Here is a 17,638-nt window from a genome sequence, read left to right on the forward strand (position 1 = left end):
CTATTGTGAAAGCTAACTACTGATAAAGCATATGCACTTTTCCATTATATATTTATATATACGTACATATAATCACACTTAGGTTAAAGTAAGGATGTTTGCATTTAAAACAAACACTGTCTTACTTTCCTCCATAATCAAACAGTAATAGTGAACTAAGATAAAACCATCTATGTTAGCGAGTGGTTTTTATACAGTTTAGTGAAATAATAACAGCCTAATTTGTAACTAGTAGTTTGACAAAACATGTGGATTATATATTAAGTGCTGTTTGGTTGTGAAGGTGCTATTACATACTACGCTTTCAGAAATAGTCACATGAACTATGTGAATTATCAGACACTCCATACTTTGCTGGTTCACATATTAGTTGTGTCAGTCAGCTGTATGGCCTGGTCTTTATCAGCAATCAGGTCTGTGCTGAGCTCAGAGTTTACAATGACCCATTAGTTCCTCAGGAGCTCTTGGTTGCACTATTATAAACTGTTGTAGATAGGATATTATTTACTTTTACACTATTTACTGTAGAGTGTCACCCAAATGAGGATGGGCTCTTTAATGAGCCTGGTTCCTCTCAAGGTTTCTTCCTCATATCGTCTCAGGGAGTTTTCCTTGCCGCCATCGCCTTCGGCTTGGTCATTATGGAAAGGAATAGATATCGTATTTGAAAGTTTAAGTTAAAACTTTTAAATTCATTTAAAACTTTAATTGTATATATTCATTTATTTATTTTTATCCTTCTTCTTCTTCTTCTTCTTCTTCTTCTTATTATTATTATTATTATATTTTTTTCTCTCTCTCTTCTGTTTCCATACTTCTGTAAAGCTGCTTTTAGACAATGGGAAATAGTTAAAAGCGCTATACAAAATAAACTGAATTGAATTTAATATCTTCCACATTCAGATATGGTATATTAGAACTATTTTCCAACAGCTGCAATATGTGCATTTTAACCGCCCTTAATATGGAATAGTAGAATTTTCCCCAAATACTTTTTTCCCCCAAAAACAAACTTATTGATTATGATGTAAAACATAATTGCAAACTAACATAATTTTCGAATTAACTATTTAATATAATTATTAATTATTTAATTTAATTATTATTATTTTGGCGAATTAATTCTCACTCTCACTCATTTTCTACTGCTTATCCGAACTACCTCGGGTCACGGGGCGAATTAATTATTTAATTGTTTAATTATGTGTTATTTCATATTTCCGGGCCCAGTAGCGTGAAGTTCGTTTTATTTGTAAACAAACAAACAAACAAACAAACAAACAAACATTGCCGCCATTTTGAATGTAGGCCATATTGAACGTTATCCAGAACGCTGGATAAGTACTAAAACTTCATTTCCCAGCATTCCCGGCCTTCTTTGCGCATGCGCACTTCTTCTTCACGACGCGCGAATATCTCGTTTTTCTAAAATGGTGGCGTGTGGCTGTGGAAACCGCCGGCTGTTGTTTTAAGACCTGTAATACCACTAAAACTTAGTCCCCGGGTTCTAAACTGCAAGAATATTGATTAAAGTTCTCGCGAATTGTCAGAAAAGGTGTGTATTTGACTTTACGTTCAGTGTTTACAGATACAATATTTCACTTGTTAGTAAGGTTACTGTTTATGTAGCATGTCGCTATAGCTAACATGCTAACATGCTAGTCAGAGAGATAGAATGGAATAACCGGTGGCATTTAATTTGACATTTCCCCCTAAATTACAACAGACGGTACAGATAAAAACACATCACAAAAACACTCGAAATCTAAAATTTTATTATTTATAAATAAATAATAAGGAACAATAAAGAATAATGTTCACAGCTTACCGGTCTTGTAAGTCGGATAGCTTAGCATAGTTAGCTAGCATGCTAAGTGTCTGTGTTAGCTAGCTGTAAAGTGTGAACGAGGAAGTGAATCGAGTAGATCATAAACACATTAACGTAAGTCATTAACACAATTGTGTCAACACAGTGTCATTTTTATGCCCTTTTGCACATCCCTGGTGTTCAGTTGCTCCACTTCTTTAAACTGACTTAAAGATTAGTTTCATTTTAAGGCTTTCTTTCTTTCTATTTAACTGCAGTAGTTAAAATTATCTGAATTATAGTCGTTTGTCCTCAGACTGGTTAATGTGCGAACAATATTCCCTTTAGCATAAAATAACCAGTGCAGTTTAGGATGTTGTTTAAACACCACGTGTTTTAGTGTTGTTTAAATGCCTTTTTATTGGTGTGTTTGAAATCTTGGAGAAGATCTGTGATGGCAAAGCGGATTGCTGAGAAAGAGCTGACAGACAGGAACTGGGATCAGGAAGATGAAGGAGAAGAGGTAAGATCACTGTCATTGTGTTTATTTCTAACAGAACAGAAGTTGTATTAAACAGGTTGTTGAGCTAAGATGTGAGCGATGCACTTTAACTTAATTCATTCCCTTGCTGTTAACACATCTTTTGCTTGTCTGACAATCACACTTAAACAAGTGATTAAAGTGAAACCGGCACGACTGAGAGATCATGAATGTGTAGTTAGAGATCAGGTACAGGCAGGAGGAAGGCTTTAAAATAATTTGTTCAATATATAATTTTTGGTAAAGCTGCTGCACATGCAGAACTCCTGAAAGCTCCTGATTTGTTTGTTTATTTTTCTGATCATTTTTCTTTAGGTTTAGTTTGAATCCTTCCAGAATCTGAGCTGTAATCTTTTTTATAGTATAGTTGCAGTTTGACCAGATCAACAAGGTTGTGTCGGTTATAGAGATTCTATTCGGTTCTGCCATCTTCTGGGGAAAAATAACGTAAATAAAGGATTTTTATTGTTAAAGATTGGTTATGTCAGCTCTGTACCCTTTGTCTTTGCTCCGTCTTGAATTATTTAGAATGAAAAACTAGCATAGACCTTTTATGGTTAAATAAGATCTAAACAGAGAGAGGAAAAAAACCAATATCTTTCTGAATTATAAATGTTCGTGTCCTTGTCTCAAATAATAGTGTATTTCCTCGTTTGCAACACAAGGTGCTATTTGTTATGAGAACAGGAAATAATCTCTCAGATTAGTTGTGTTAAAGTCAAGCGTATAAAAAGAATCATTTGTTCCAGCTCTGTTGTGCAGATCAGACTTTACAGTTCAACACAGAAGTCATACATTCATTCATTCATTTATTTATTATTTAAGTGCTTTCTTACTATAAGTGAGTACATATATTATGCAAAATATTAGTATTAGATATTAATATTATTATTAAATGATTAGTAATTCTAGATGGTTATAAACATGTAGTACCAGTATATACATTCAAGTAATGTGTAATAAACATACACATGTTGAGCAAACACAAATGGAACAGAGACAAAGCAAGTAGTGTTACAGAACAACCTGCTGCTGTTTGGTCAAGTTCAGAACAACATGCTCATTTTCTCTAGTGTGTATTTATGCTGTTATCAAAGAACCAAACATATTTCTTTCTGTATAGCTTATAGCAACAAATAAACAACACTGAGCATCTCTCTGTGGTTGCGGGTGGGTAATTATTTTTATATCATTCTGAATAAGAAACGCACGCTTCATGAGCTAGTTTCTGTCATGAATATCCACTGCACAACAGAGACAATGATCATTATGTAAATAGCAATTTTGCAAATGTTATGACCGTTATGGTTTCAGCACAGAGCAAAAGTAAAAGTAAAAACTAAGGCTATATAAATGTGATGTAAACTTTAACTGCAGACACACAAAACACATTCGATTGCCGTATACCAGTACAAGCATTTGCAGAAGACATTTCTATAATTTTCATAGTCAATTAATCCTCTTACAATCACTTGTTAATAAAATATAGGTCTTGCTTTTAGTCTTCACCAACATGTACAACTGCATGCTTCACACCTAGCATTTTATGGAATGCCAAAGCGGAGGCTTAGTGAAAGCATTGTGCTTTTAACACTAGTCTGGATTATTCTTAGTCACATATTCGCCTGTAAGTGTGTCACAAACACAGTGTCACATTACAGTGGTAAGAAACCTTTGTCACTACAGTGACTGACTTGAATAATTAGAAATGTCAGTGCTAGACATTAAACAATAACAGTTATTGAAAACAATCTTTGAAAATTTTACATGTTCTGTATTTATATTGCAACCTGTAGGGCAGAAACAAGCACGGTTACTTAGAAGAAAGGGAGGAGTTTATTACACGTTAAGGAGGTCTAGACTAAATCTGTATACAGAACAGAACTTAAGCCGGATAGATTTACTGCTAACTCCACAGACTGCTGTTGGTTAATCTTTCTCTGTATTTTTATTGTAATGTGTTCAACATGTCAGCACTGACAGTTCTCGAAACTCCAGCCAGTTATCAAACATTTTTAATTTAATTATCTTTTTTTGCCATATTACACAGCTCTGTGAGATGATAACTTTTGTTTTTATATATATGAATATTATTATTCTCTCCAATTTCTCTCCATTAGGCAGGAATGTTTTCAGTTGCAAGTGAGGAAGTGATGAAAAATCGTGCCATTAAGAAAGCCAAGCGTCGAAATCTTGGCGCAGAGGTAATCAAGATGCTGTGTTTCTGAGACTGATTTAGAGTCTGGGTGTGTATTGTACATTGTACATCTTTAGATAATGGCTGAATAATAAACCAGGAAATAAAGATAAGGTGTAGTAGTGATTTTGCACACTACTGATGGGTCAAGCACAAAAACAGTCAGTGTTTCCAGCTGGAGTTTTGTGTGTATTTAGTAATGTGTGTATTCAGTAATTATTTTCAATAATAAATAATTATTTTTATTTAAACAGGTAAAGAAACGTGTACCATAGTGATATCAGTGTGCTGAAGTCTGTGTTAGTATATGTAATATGTTTAGAGCTGAATGTCGTTCGTTCGGGGCATAGGACTGGAATATAATATTAATTATAAATGAATTTTGTGCTTTTGCCTCAGGGAGAGAGTGCAGGAGCCTTTAAAACCTTTAAGGGTTTTTCTCTGACTGCATCAGCTCCAGCGGCTGGAGCAACCTTCTCCACATTTGGGAATGGGGCTGGATTTAAACCCCTCTCTTCCTTGACCAATGGCAGCGCACCATCTGTCATCCCTTTTAGGGGTTTCAACTCCACTGCCACTGTCAAGACAAACACCGGTGAGGACTTTGTTTGTTTTAACTGATGGTAAAACTTGCACTTTAGTGCATTTTCCGACCATGTAACACATTTTCTCCTGTAGAATTATTCTGCATCCAACATTATTTGTTATTTGGCAATAGAAAGGTCAAAGTCCCCTTGATAGCAAAACTGTTTAATTACATTTCTTACTAGTGAGGCATTGAGTTAGAGAGCTCATTTGTTGAAATTCATTAATGACTTGAATTATCTGACCATATCTGAGTCCAAACAAAAGCATTTTTCTGTTACCTGCACATTTACCCTGTTACCCTTAAAAAGTTTTGGGTCAGCAAATAAATGAAAACACTAAAGAATCCTGTTGAGATTATAAATCCATTTGTTCTATTATATAACTATTATATAACTGCTTCACATCTGACCAGGAGTTTAGACTAAATTAATGCTGTGCGTGATGTTAAAGCATGTGAAATGAATTAGCAATGTTCATTTCTCTATAATTAATACAATATAATTCTGGTTCCCATGATAGTGGCTATATATGTTGTTTCTGAACTCATACTAGTTCTGTCTCTTTTGGTTACCAGGTGTTCCATATATTTCCCTCTGTTAGTAATCGTTAAATAGACATTTGCCTTTTTTTTTTTTAATGTGACATCATTGATATGTCCATTTTGCAACTTCCTCAAGAAAACGTAATGTTGTGACATTGTGAGTGTCTTCTTGGCTATATGGTTCACTTTTTGTCTGAATTATTCAGAAAGTGTTGATGTTGTTTAGAGAAGTGAATATCTCTATCTAAACGTCATTTCTGAATCTGGAAATCTGTCATAGTTAAGGGAAGAGCATTTTGGGCTAATGGAGCTGAATGAACAGTTGGACATGTGTGTTTAAACTGCTATTAAACCAAGCTGAGTGGGTCACAGTGAGGTGATTTTTATGAAAAAAGGCCTTTTCATGTTGGGGAAGCAATGTAAAAAGTCCATCAGAGAGACTGAGAGGAAGATAGGACCAGCATTTACTCCTACTCCCTCTGCCCCCTCCTTGTTCTCCTGCTGTGTGTAAATGCATCACCATTATTCAGTGCACTCATGCTCACTGTGCCTCCTCTTCCCTCAGGCACTTCATCATCCAATGGGTCAGCCTCCTCCTCCTCCTCCTTAGATAGTGGTGACATCATGGCCAACGGCTCCGCCCCCAGCCTGCCCGCGATCTCTGGAGGAGGCAGCAGCAGTAAGGAGTACAACCGGCAGCTCACAGCTCTCAACTGCTCTGTGCGTGACTGGATCACCAAGCATGTGAATGACAACCCGCTGTGCGACCTCAACCCCATCTTCCGCGACTATGAGCGGCACCTTGCCACCATCGAGCGCAAGTACGGTAGTGGTGCAGCAGCGGAAGAGCAGCAGCCAGGAAAACAGGCAAACACCAAAACCAACACAACATCGTCCTCCACCAGCAGTAATGTTACACCAGCCGCTCCTGCTTTGTTCTCCTTCACCAAGAACAAGGACAGTGCTGCTCCTGAGAAAAGCTCCTCCATTCCTGCAGGCGTTTCATTCAACTTTGGCCAGAAGGTGGACAGCTCCGTGCTGAGCTCTCTCAAGTCTGCAGGGGCTTCAGGGTTTCCGTTTTCGCTCAGCACCACCGCCATTCTGTTTGATTCAGAGAGCACCGGCACGTCTACAGGCAACTTCTCTTTCACTGCGGCCAAGACCGAGGCAGCCAGCAACAGCCAGGCAGCAGGTACACACTTTGACAAATGGGGTCCTTCAGGTGCTGGGCAAAACTATACAATGCCAGCTGTCAGTGAAGTGAAATACATCATGCTTCTCGCACAAAGCCCAGACAGAGCCTTGATTTTACAGTAGAGATTTATACTGAAGCCTTACATAGATGTTCAAGAAACGAGATCTATTTATCTATTTATTTTTCTATATAGAAAAGAGATCTATTTTCCAGATAGTTGTGTGGTTTTTTTTTGTTTTTTTCATTATCAGTAAGTCATCAGTAAGTGGAGTAAATCAGCACATTCTAATTGAATTTAATAAGAAGTTACAGTTTACTTAATGTTTAAAATTCTTCTAAAACTTAGATAATGAAAATATTTTTATGTATGTCTACTACTTGTCATAGTATTTAAAATTAATGTGATAGCTTTGAAACGAGGCCAACATAAGCTGTTGATAAAACATATACAGATATATATTTATTTTTATTTATTTATTTAATTTTACTTATTTCGTTTTTTTGTGCCTCGAACACGTATGAAACTGACAGGTGTAACAGATCTTGCGCATGAGCAGGTGTACAGAAGGGTGGAATTGTTGTGACTACAAATGAATACAAAGATATTCTGAATGATCATCTTCATCCTGTGAAAACACACGTTTGTCCTGATGGAAGTGGTGATCCTGTCACCATACACAAGGTCTCACTGAATGGATTAATGGGAGTTAAAATAATATAGATCATGTATCCTTTATAGTCACAAGCTCTCAACCTAATTGAACACTTATAGGAGATCTTAGGCTGATTGTAGGAAACAGGGTATAGCATGTCTATATCTTTTGGAAGGATGTTGTTGCAGTACTAGAGACTTGTAGAGCTTGTGCGAAGGTTGTTATTGTTGCTTTTGTGGTAGTCCAACAATTTACTATGATAGAAAATGCTGTTTTTTCCTTTAATTTGTCACCTATCTATGAATGACATAAAATATATAAAAGTTCTACCAATTTCACAACCACATTTGTGACAATAGTATCAGAAACCAAAAAGGGACTGGTGCATCCCTAGCAACAGATTATTATGTATGTCACTGATTATTATTATTAAAGGGAGCTGACAGAACCAACCAATCTTTCATACAAATAAGTAAATAATGGGTTTCTTATTAATGGTTATTTACTTTTTCGTTCAGATACCGGTCATTGACCCCATGGCAGTGAATGAAGCTTTACTAATGATAGACATTTTGTCAAAGTAAAATTATACTTCACCTTTAACCTAAAGTAATAATTATCTCCCAACACAGTATGACGTTTTGATAAATTAATGAAGGCATACCAAGAAAAGTCCAGCAAAATGAAAACTCTTCTCTTTATGTAATATTTATATATCTTTCTCCGTTGCAGATCAGAATGGAGCTGATGAAGAAACAGATGAGCCACCGGTACCCGTAGTCAGAGAAATCAAGGAAAAAGATGCCTTCTACTCTAAAAAGTAACCTAAAATTCACTTCCCTCTTTAAAATGAACCATTCAAGATGAATTTGTTCATTTTTTTACACATTATATTTCTCCGATATTTACGTTTTATCTACATATTTCAGGTGCAAACTGTTCTATAAAAAGGAAAACGAGTTCAAGGAGAAAGGAGTTGGTACAATGCATTTGAAACTGGTTTCAGACAGCAAGCTGCAGCTCCTGGTGCGCGCAGACACAAACCTGGGTAAAACACCACTGCTCACATAAACACTAAATCCTCTTTTTTAAATTAGAGCACTAGAACAATGGTTATGAAACAGTTTCTTCACATCAAAGATAAAAATGGTCCCAGGACTTTTTTGTTTTCCTTCATGAAGCCAAATTCGGCAGCAGGTTCTCTCATGTTGTTAGAGTAGGTCAGACTGAATGGCACAGATTAATTAAAGTGAGGTCTGTGAGTCCTAAAAAGAAACTGACCAAGAAGCCAGCAGTATAATAATGAAAAAAAGATATTTGTTCATAACTGAGGGAATAAGGCACAGTGTTCTGAGCATGTGTGTGAGGGTGTTAACAGGATTGATCCAGTATTAAGAGACATTAAAAGTCATTCCCCCTGGTGGACATTAAAAGAAATGCAGTCACTTTTAACCTCTCAGATTCTTATTACACAATTATTTCTTTCTGTTTAAGAAATTCTGACCAACACTTAACCCAAGATTTTCCCAACAGGATGCATGCTAGGACAGTATGAGTGTTTATTTAGGGGCAAAAATGTCTTTCCCCATCGAACGCCTTGTAGATTAGAAACAAATGTTCCGTGTTTAGTTACCCAACTATAGTTTATTGAAACACTATTAAAGTCCACAGTTGAAGAAAAATCAAATCAAGCAGTATATTCAAAAGAAAACAATTTCTGATTAGTTTTTAATAGTTTTAATTGACAAGACAATTGCTAAAAATAGATTAAAAAAAATATGACTTGCATTATGCCAGTTACATCGTCACTGATCAGTCATTGATTATTTAAAACCAGGATGCTTTAATGAACATTCTTTCCCATGTCTAACTGGCCAAATTTCTCTCTAGGTAACATCCTGTTGAATATCATGGTTCACTCCTCCATGCCGTGCACACGGACAGGGAAAAACAACGTCATGGTGGTGTGTGTGCCAAATCCCCCAGTGGATGACAAGAACCCCAGCACCCCAGTACCGATGCTGATCCGTGTTAAAACAGCAGAGGACGCTGATGAACTGCACAAACTTCTGCAGGAGAAGAAAGCGTGAGCTCCCTCCTCCCTGTTACAGACTCTCCATCTCCCCTCCCAATACCTTACATGTCATGTATTGCCTGAATGTGGTTTGCACGGCTGTATGACCTCACACACACATCACACACACCTGACTCATATTTTTCCTTGTCCATTTGAGCAGTCTTGACAGTCTTGACACCCTTCGTGAGCGTTGGCAACAAATCGGTTCAGATACTGTGAAATCCTTTGTGTAAAATGCTGGCTGAATTTGATGGTTGTGTTTGATTTTGAACAGTACATACTGATAACACCCTAAAGTAAAGTGAAGATACAGGTTTTAAAAAGCTTGCATTCTGAACATTCCATCAGGGTTTCATTTTGCTGCTATTATTAAACAGATAAGGGTGAAGCTGAGGAACTCTTTTTATTCATCTATGAATGTGTGCAGATTGAATAAATTAGATTTAAATTGTGAATTGGAGTTCAGCTTTGTACTTGGACCTTCCTGCTAAAAGGGGAAGTTGATTTAGGGAGGAATTAAAAAGTATTTGACTGGCTTAATGCCTCCTCTTCCCAGAAAGAGAATAAACATGTGGGAAATTTATAAACTACAAAGAAACCTTTATTTTCTTAACGTTTTAACTATTTTTTTTGCCAGTTATTTGATTGGAGGCATGCAGGCAGTTCGATGTTAATGTTTTAACTTGTTTGAGGCCTGAATAAAGTATTTGTTTTTATGTTTTACTCAAGGTGTTTGCTGTAATTGGTATTTATTCTGAGCGAGGTCTCTGCTCACGTAGAGTGCTTTGTGTAAATGAGTCCTGTAAACTTCTCTCCATTAACACCAAAACAACATCTACAGCGTTAAGATTGCAAGTAAACGATCTTCCTAGTGCATCTGTCTTAAGTGGATTTAGGTTAAAGTTGTTTTTATGGTTTTAATTGATTGTTTTTTTGTTTTGTTTTTTTTTCTAAGTGACCTTTGTAACGCCTTAGAACACGAGGCATGCATTTAACAGCACCAAATACATTTTGTAGCTTTGTTAACTGGCAAATAAATCAAGCTGAAAAATACTTAAAGCTGTCCTTGTCACATAAGGTTGTGTTACTGTGCACCTGTAGCTTTTACTGCCCTTTTAAAAATGTGGTATGATACAAAACTTTTGGCACCCTCTGAAATGGACACTGTATTAGTAATGTATCAGTAACTGCAACATGTTCAACAGGTATTAGCACTTAATTTGTGTAAAAAAATTTTAGAGAGCTAATGTTCGCTTGCTGAATTTTATGCCTAAGGATTGGAATGCTGTGCTGAAGAGGCTCTATGTCGGCGTCTCTATTTTATACAACCGGAACTAACCACTAAATGCCTTGAGCAGCAAAATGCAATACATTGTTTTACCTCCAAGTTTTACTGAAAAAGTGAAACCTAGTGTTAATCATGCAATTCATGAAGTAGGATTACTTAAATGGAAATTTATCAGTGCTTAGTTTTGTGGTTCGGTATATTGTACATGTACCTGAATTATAATGCCTAAAGATTTGAATAAATTAATGTTATTAATTTAGTAGTCAATGTAGTTAACGTGGGCAAACAAAGCCTGAGATGAAGAACAATCTGGACTTTTGTCAAGACCTGGCTGGAATAAAAAAAAAACAACTATTCTTTGTTTCTTTCTTTCATTAACACTCATTATATAGACTAGGAATTTTCATATGGTCTTAAAAAAATTTTTTTTAAGCCTTAGGAAGCTGTTGTATTTTATTATTTGCATGTAGAGATCCTTTGAACTCAGCCACTGAAGATGCCAACTATGATCCAAATACTAATCATTAAAACAGTTTTTGTTTAGAAGCAGATCTCTAATAAGGAAATCTGTAGCTAAACTAATTGTTTGCTGTTTTGTTTTTCATACATATAAAAAAAATTGTACAAACTCTTACAGATCATTCTGACTCCAAATATAATAACACTTTTCTATTTATATATATATAATCAGATAAATCTAATTAAACACTAAATAAACGTATTGTGGAACACTATATGCTGCTGGACTCGGTGAACCTCAGACTCCTGGTGTATTTGTTCTGTATATTGTCAGATTTTCAGACCTTCCGGTTGTTGATTTGAATTTCCATGATACAGTTTGAAATCTAATCGAGATCTAGTCCGCCATGCAGTGGTTTTCTCCATGCTGGATTCCAGTTTGTTATTGGAAGTGCAGGAACTTGTGATTCATGAGTTATGACAACACTGTTGGCTCAGTCATGTAACAGCACAGTGAGATAGCGGAGGTTGCACGTACTGGAATTTCCCACAAGCATCACAGCCGAAAAATCAATTCCATTTTATTTGCATTGCACATTAACACCAGATGTGCAGTGTCGAAGAATTCCTGATATAGATTTAAGCCAGAAGCAACAGCAGCAAGGAAAATCCTGCCACTGAGATTATGTGAAGAAGAAATTTTGATAATAAGCAGACTCCAAAGAAACCTTTACACTTTCACAATTGTATATTTAAGTACATAAATCGCAGTGTTGAAATGATGTTGAAATAAATATTTAGTATGAGCATATTTTTAGTAAGAGTCCTGTGGTCAATGATTATGATTACAGCAGCAGTTCTGAACGAAAGCTCTTTGCTAAATGGAATATGAAGCACACAATTAGCAGACAGAATCATAACACAAAACCTTTTATTTGGAGTGGGGTTTTTTTGGGAAATTATTACCCATAATTTACCAGGAGCAGAGTTTTGGAGCATGGTTCCTTAAAAAATTCACTTTCCCAGGAATTACATTCTACAAATCAAAGACCTTGATTATTATTAATGTGAAAATTAAACAATCAAACTGCAAATGTATGCAGCATTAGTTTTAGAACTTCATCTGCATCCATCAGTCTCTGTCCAGCTAACAGTGATGGTATTTACTGCTATTACAAACATTAAATTAAACCTATTAAACCTATATAAATTCACACATTGTTTACCCGAGACTTTATAATAACTATATATCTGTATACCATATTAACAGCACAGCAAAGAACAATTAATTCTGTGCTTGATTGCATGGTTTAGCAAATATAATACACAAGTGGGTGAAGCTGAAGGAACAACCTCCCCGTGATTGCATTCATAAACAATGAACAGGTTTATTTTAAAAATAAATATTATCCTGAATGTGTGCCATGATAGAGCTGAGGAAGAAGGCAACTAGTGATGATAATTTCTTATCATAAAGGTTTTTTTTTTTAATAAAACCCTGAAATTAAACCAAATGCAAATAAAGTGTTTATTAGGTTTGCACAGTTGAGGAAAAATGTAAGGTGTCGTGTTTAACCCAATAATCACAGAAATGCTGTACTGAGATGCTATACCCATGGGCTTGATAGCATCTGGAAAGAAACTTCATTCATTTCTTAAATCTTCATTACATTTGCTTACATAGTGTTAACTGTCTTGAAAATAATTCATCCAGCATAAAACTAAAATGACATATATGATATATAAGGACATGTCTACAAGTGTTTATTGCTCTTTATTTGAGTTTAAAGCTCTTTTTTACCACCAAATACAGTCTGCATGTTAGAAAAGTGTCAGCTTTTTATACACACTATATATGTGTGTATATATATATATATATATATATATATATATATATATATATATATATATATATATATATATATATATTTTATCGCTTACCTTGGTATTTTCATATGCATACAGTTGCTGGAGCAGGTTCTCCATTGGAAACAAACACGTCTAAAACATGGATTAAACATGGGATCAGAAATCTGTCACATTCACAAGAAACAAGTAAACGATTTGATATCAAACTGTATAGTTTGATAGATATGTCAGTATGAGATATTCGTAAAAGTTCACAATCTTCACAGTTAATGCTAATTAGCTAAATAGTCTGTAACCTTAATGGATTCTCTACAAGCGTTCTTTAATATTTAGATAGATAGTAAATATTATGAACAGTTCTAAGTGTGAATGAGAATAACTAAATCCAGTCACATTAGCTAATATTAGCCAGCTAGCTAGTCCACGGATGATTTGGGAATATGATTTAAAAAGCCTTCTAAGATTCTAAATTTTGAACATTACTAACTTCTTTAACATTCTTTCACAAATCTAAAAACAAGCTAATTTTAGCTAACAATATGTAATTTTAGCTAACAAAATGTCAGCAGAACTTAATTGTTAATATGATGGTAATAATAGATAATAAAAATGTTAGCTTGTCAGAAACTTCACTTTTAGCACTTGCTAGTGAACAACAGCATGTTAATTCAACTAACGTCTGAAAATAATATTGTCGGACATAATATGAACAACCGATCGAACGATATAGTTAACTAAACTAATGCCAAACAGAACGTTCTGAAACAATATTTTACTATAAACACATAAATCACTTTTTAAGTTAAAAAAAAAAAGTATAAAAAATTAATTTCTTTAGGACAATTTGTAATTGGAGCCTGGTCTTGTTAAGGAGACAAAACTATTTGAATGGGTACATAGAGTGGTAATAGAGTGGTAATAGATCAGTGATAGAGTGGTGATAGAGTGGTGATATCAGTTTATTAAAGTTTGACTTAGAAGTGAAACTGAAGTGAGGACGCAATCTACTCTGTGTGAAATAAAGCACTGAGCAGTGCGAGGATTATGGGTTCTAATATCACACAACATACAGGTGTCTAACTTCTAGCTTTTGTAAACACACGTCTGATATAAAAGGAAGTAGTGATTAACATGAGGAAAATGTGCAAGCGATGGCCACATCAGTCTGGTGACTTACAGTAAGAGTTCACATTGTGGCATAAAGTCAGAATCTAAAGACCATCTGGTGTAACTTTAAATGACAAAAACATAATAATAATAATAATAATAATAATAATAATAATAATAATAATAATTATTATTATTATTATTATTATTATTATTATTATTATTATTATTATTATTAAAAAGAAGAAGTAGAGAAGGATTCAGAGCTCAACTGTATAAGTTCAGAATTTCTGGGATTTAAACACAACCTACCAGTTCAGTAGCTCATTGTTTTAGTTGTGACCCTTTTGCGTTTCCTCAGCTAGTGATATTAAACTCTTCATATATTTAACAAGTGTTTAAATCAAGATTTAAACAAACAATTTTTTTTGACTCTCTATCAATTATAAAACTTTTGAATTCTTTTTTAAATAGTGTGGCAGTCCAATACAATAAAAAAAAAGGAAAGAACTGCACGTTCCTGCAGGCCGATAAAATTAGACGATATAATTAAAGCTAGTCAGTATCGTGCTCAGTATTTGCATATGCAGCAATTTTACACCTCTAATTTTATTAAGGGCCATGCGTTCATTCTAGTGTGTGTGATGGGAAAAAAAATCAAATGCAGAATAAGATACCTGATATAAAGTTGCGTGAGCACAGACAGATTTCTCTGATGTGTTAAAATGGTTCACCGCTGTGTGCCGTACTCCTGAATTTGTAGCTTGTTCACGTTCTTGTCTTTCCCATATGTACATACAGTAGTTCATAAATTTTTTTGTAATTTATATTTCAATAAGAGGTAAAGAAAATGTACAATTATTAACATAAATATAGGATAAACATGCACGTGTAGCTTTTAAAAACTTATTACAAAAACATGGTTAAAGCGATTAAAGAACTGTGTATGTACCACAAGACCTCCTCGAAGCGCTTACTATTTGGTTGACATGGGCTTCTACAGCCTTCCAGAAGATAATAAATACAAAGAAACACAAATACAGTAAGTGACATAAAAAATGCAGATAAATAATCAGGCTGCCTTTCAGATATCAAATGGTTACTGAAGCCATCTTTAAGAGGCCACTAGGAATACATTCAGCTCACATAATCCAACATAATACTGACAGTCCTGGTTTGTTCCTCATTTGCTCTATAAACACTTCATTGTCAGTGATTTTAAAGCCAACTAATTAACAGAAATGTATTGAAAAGACAATCACCAGACCTTTAAATACTCAAACACGTTACAAAGGAAAGACAGAACAGAAAGGAGCAGAGATTCAGCTCACGTTGAGAGAATCCCTAAAGCCTTCAAACGTTCATGGATTAGAACCGAACACACAAGACAAAGTGTGTGAATGTCCTGAACTTCAAGTTGAAAAAAAAAAAGTTGAAGGGATTTTTCATTATTTCGGCTTAATAACTTATTTCAGGACTTTTATGACAGTTATGCCAAGTTATAATCATTATGTAACATATTAGCTTTATATAACACCTGTATAAAGTGTGTTAAATATAAACACTATGTGGTGTTTATATAACACCACATATAACAGCTTTATATATTTTAACACTATATAGATATATAGAGAATAGAATTCTACGCCATACAATCTATCAGTAAGACTAATTTAATAAATAATAGCTTGTTATTGTTTTTCTGTATGCTGCAGAGAGAAAGCCAGACAGACACATACAGTTATATGATGATAGTAGTTCATTTAAAAGCCTTCAGGTTATGGTCAGGATAACATGATAACTCAAAATAAGCATAAATTATGAGATCATTTAAAATAACATCATACTATAATGAAACAGGATATTAAGTGAAAATAATGATGTAATATAACAAGTTATTAAATAGAAATTACAACACAGCACCTTTAACTTTTTTTCCCCACAACTTGAGTTTCAGGTCTTCTGTAGAACAAGGTACTATGGGTGTTTCTGTAATGTATAGTTTTACATGTACAAACAGCTCGACTGTGTTTCTATTATATTGTCCTCAGGGAAACCTTTCAGCTTCAGCATTATTTTGTGGCACTCGAACACCTCACATCCACTAACAAATATCACAAGGATACCACCGATCTCCAAACATACAACTGAACAAATACGTCATGTCTGTTTTTACCGAAAGAACGAACAAAAAGAAAATCTATTAGTGCGGCTTTTTTCCTTTTTCGTATGTGAACCAGAAGGTTGAACTTAAGACACATCCAGCATTTCCATTTCTAGACTCTGTGCTGGGAAATAGGCCATAAAACAGAGTCTAGACTTTAATGTAGCTGGTTAGGAGGTGTTAAGGCCTAGGGATGAAGCAAGGTGAGGGGTTGGGGGGAGAGGATTAAGGGGCATGTTTGACTTTGGAACAAAGCACTACGCACAATTTAACAACATTGAAAGACCCAGCAGAGTCTGTTAACACAAGGCTGAGAGGGTCGTAGTTGGTAGATTCACTGAGTATTCTAAGCAGCAGTGTATTTACAACAGAACAGACATTCTTTTGCATGTGTTTTTGTTTTTTGTTTTTTCTCTTTGATTCGTTTCCCTTTCGCTCGCAGGTGGGACATTAGCCAGTCCTGCCTACCGAGCCTGAGCTGATCAGATGGAATGAGGCATTTCAGACGGTGTTCAGTCACTCAGGCTGTTTTGCGCTCATGTCCACATACAGACGGTCACAGAAAACAGGTGGAAGAGGCACTTCTTGAATGGCTGGTTTTTTAATAAGTCCTTAGTTCTCACGTTTCTTCTCCTCTCCTTTAGTCAGTGGTGTTTTTTTTTTGGTTCTCTGTATGGATGCTAGATGGCGCTGTTGTCTGAGGGCCTGATGTGGAGAGGCACTTAGTCACAAGTTCTAAGGAAGTCATTGGCCACTAGATCATCAGAATAGGCTTTTGTCTCACCTCCAGAATATCTGTTGAAGAAATTCCAAAATTGTAAAAAAAAAAAAAAAAAAAAAAAAAAAAAATCAATATTTTTATACAACAGCTGGAATTTTAAATAATTTAATTTCAAAATAATTTAAAATGGCCAATAGAACAACAACTTGATCTATGAGTTTTCGATATACTGTGGACTACTATAATTAGAGTTGGGAACCGAGAACCGGTTCTTATTCAGAACCGGTTCTGTTTTTTAACAGGAACCGGAACCGCACGGAATTATTAAGTTTCGGTTCCAAACGCGGTTCCGATGCGATGACAGGCAAAGCGCTGTGAGCGGTCACTTTATATAGCCATGTCTTACCTCATGTATATTCATTGTTTTACAC

General features: G+C 35.1%; 2 protein-coding genes across 3 annotated transcripts in view; one reads left to right on the top strand and one right to left on the bottom strand.

Moving 5' to 3' along the window:
* Positions 1–1,400: 1,400 nt before the first annotated feature.
* On the top strand, positions 1,401–10,652 carry nup50 (nucleoporin 50). 2 transcript variants are annotated; one of them, XM_060889584.1, is made up of 8 exons: positions 1,401–1,555; positions 2,255–2,330; positions 4,469–4,552; positions 4,945–5,140; positions 6,240–6,866; positions 8,255–8,342; positions 8,452–8,570; positions 9,413–10,652. In XM_060889584.1, the coding sequence occupies exons 2-8, from the start codon at positions 2,262–2,264 to the stop codon at positions 9,610–9,612; spliced, it is 1,383 nt and encodes a 460-aa protein (XP_060745567.1). In that variant the 5' UTR covers positions 1,401–1,555; positions 2,255–2,261; the 3' UTR covers positions 9,613–10,652. The 2 variants fall into 2 exon arrangements, with proteins under 2 accessions (XP_060745567.1, XP_060745568.1); XM_060889585.1 differs by lacking the exon at positions 4,469–4,552.
* Positions 10,653–16,063: 5,411 nt separating this feature from the next.
* kiaa0930 overlaps positions 16,064–17,638 on the bottom strand; it is a 30,671-nt gene continuing 29,096 nt past the window's right edge. The window contains exon 10 of the mRNA XM_060889594.1: positions 16,064–17,281. Within this exon, the coding sequence (XP_060745577.1) occupies positions 17,241–17,281 (41 nt within the window). The 3' untranslated portion in view covers positions 16,064–17,240. The remainder of the gene's footprint in view (positions 17,282–17,638) is intronic.

The sequence above is a fragment of the Tachysurus vachellii genome, chromosome 16, assembly GCF_030014155.1.
Source record: "Tachysurus vachellii isolate PV-2020 chromosome 16, HZAU_Pvac_v1, whole genome shotgun sequence".
Lineage (NCBI taxonomy): Eukaryota > Metazoa > Chordata > Actinopteri > Siluriformes > Bagridae > Tachysurus > Tachysurus vachellii.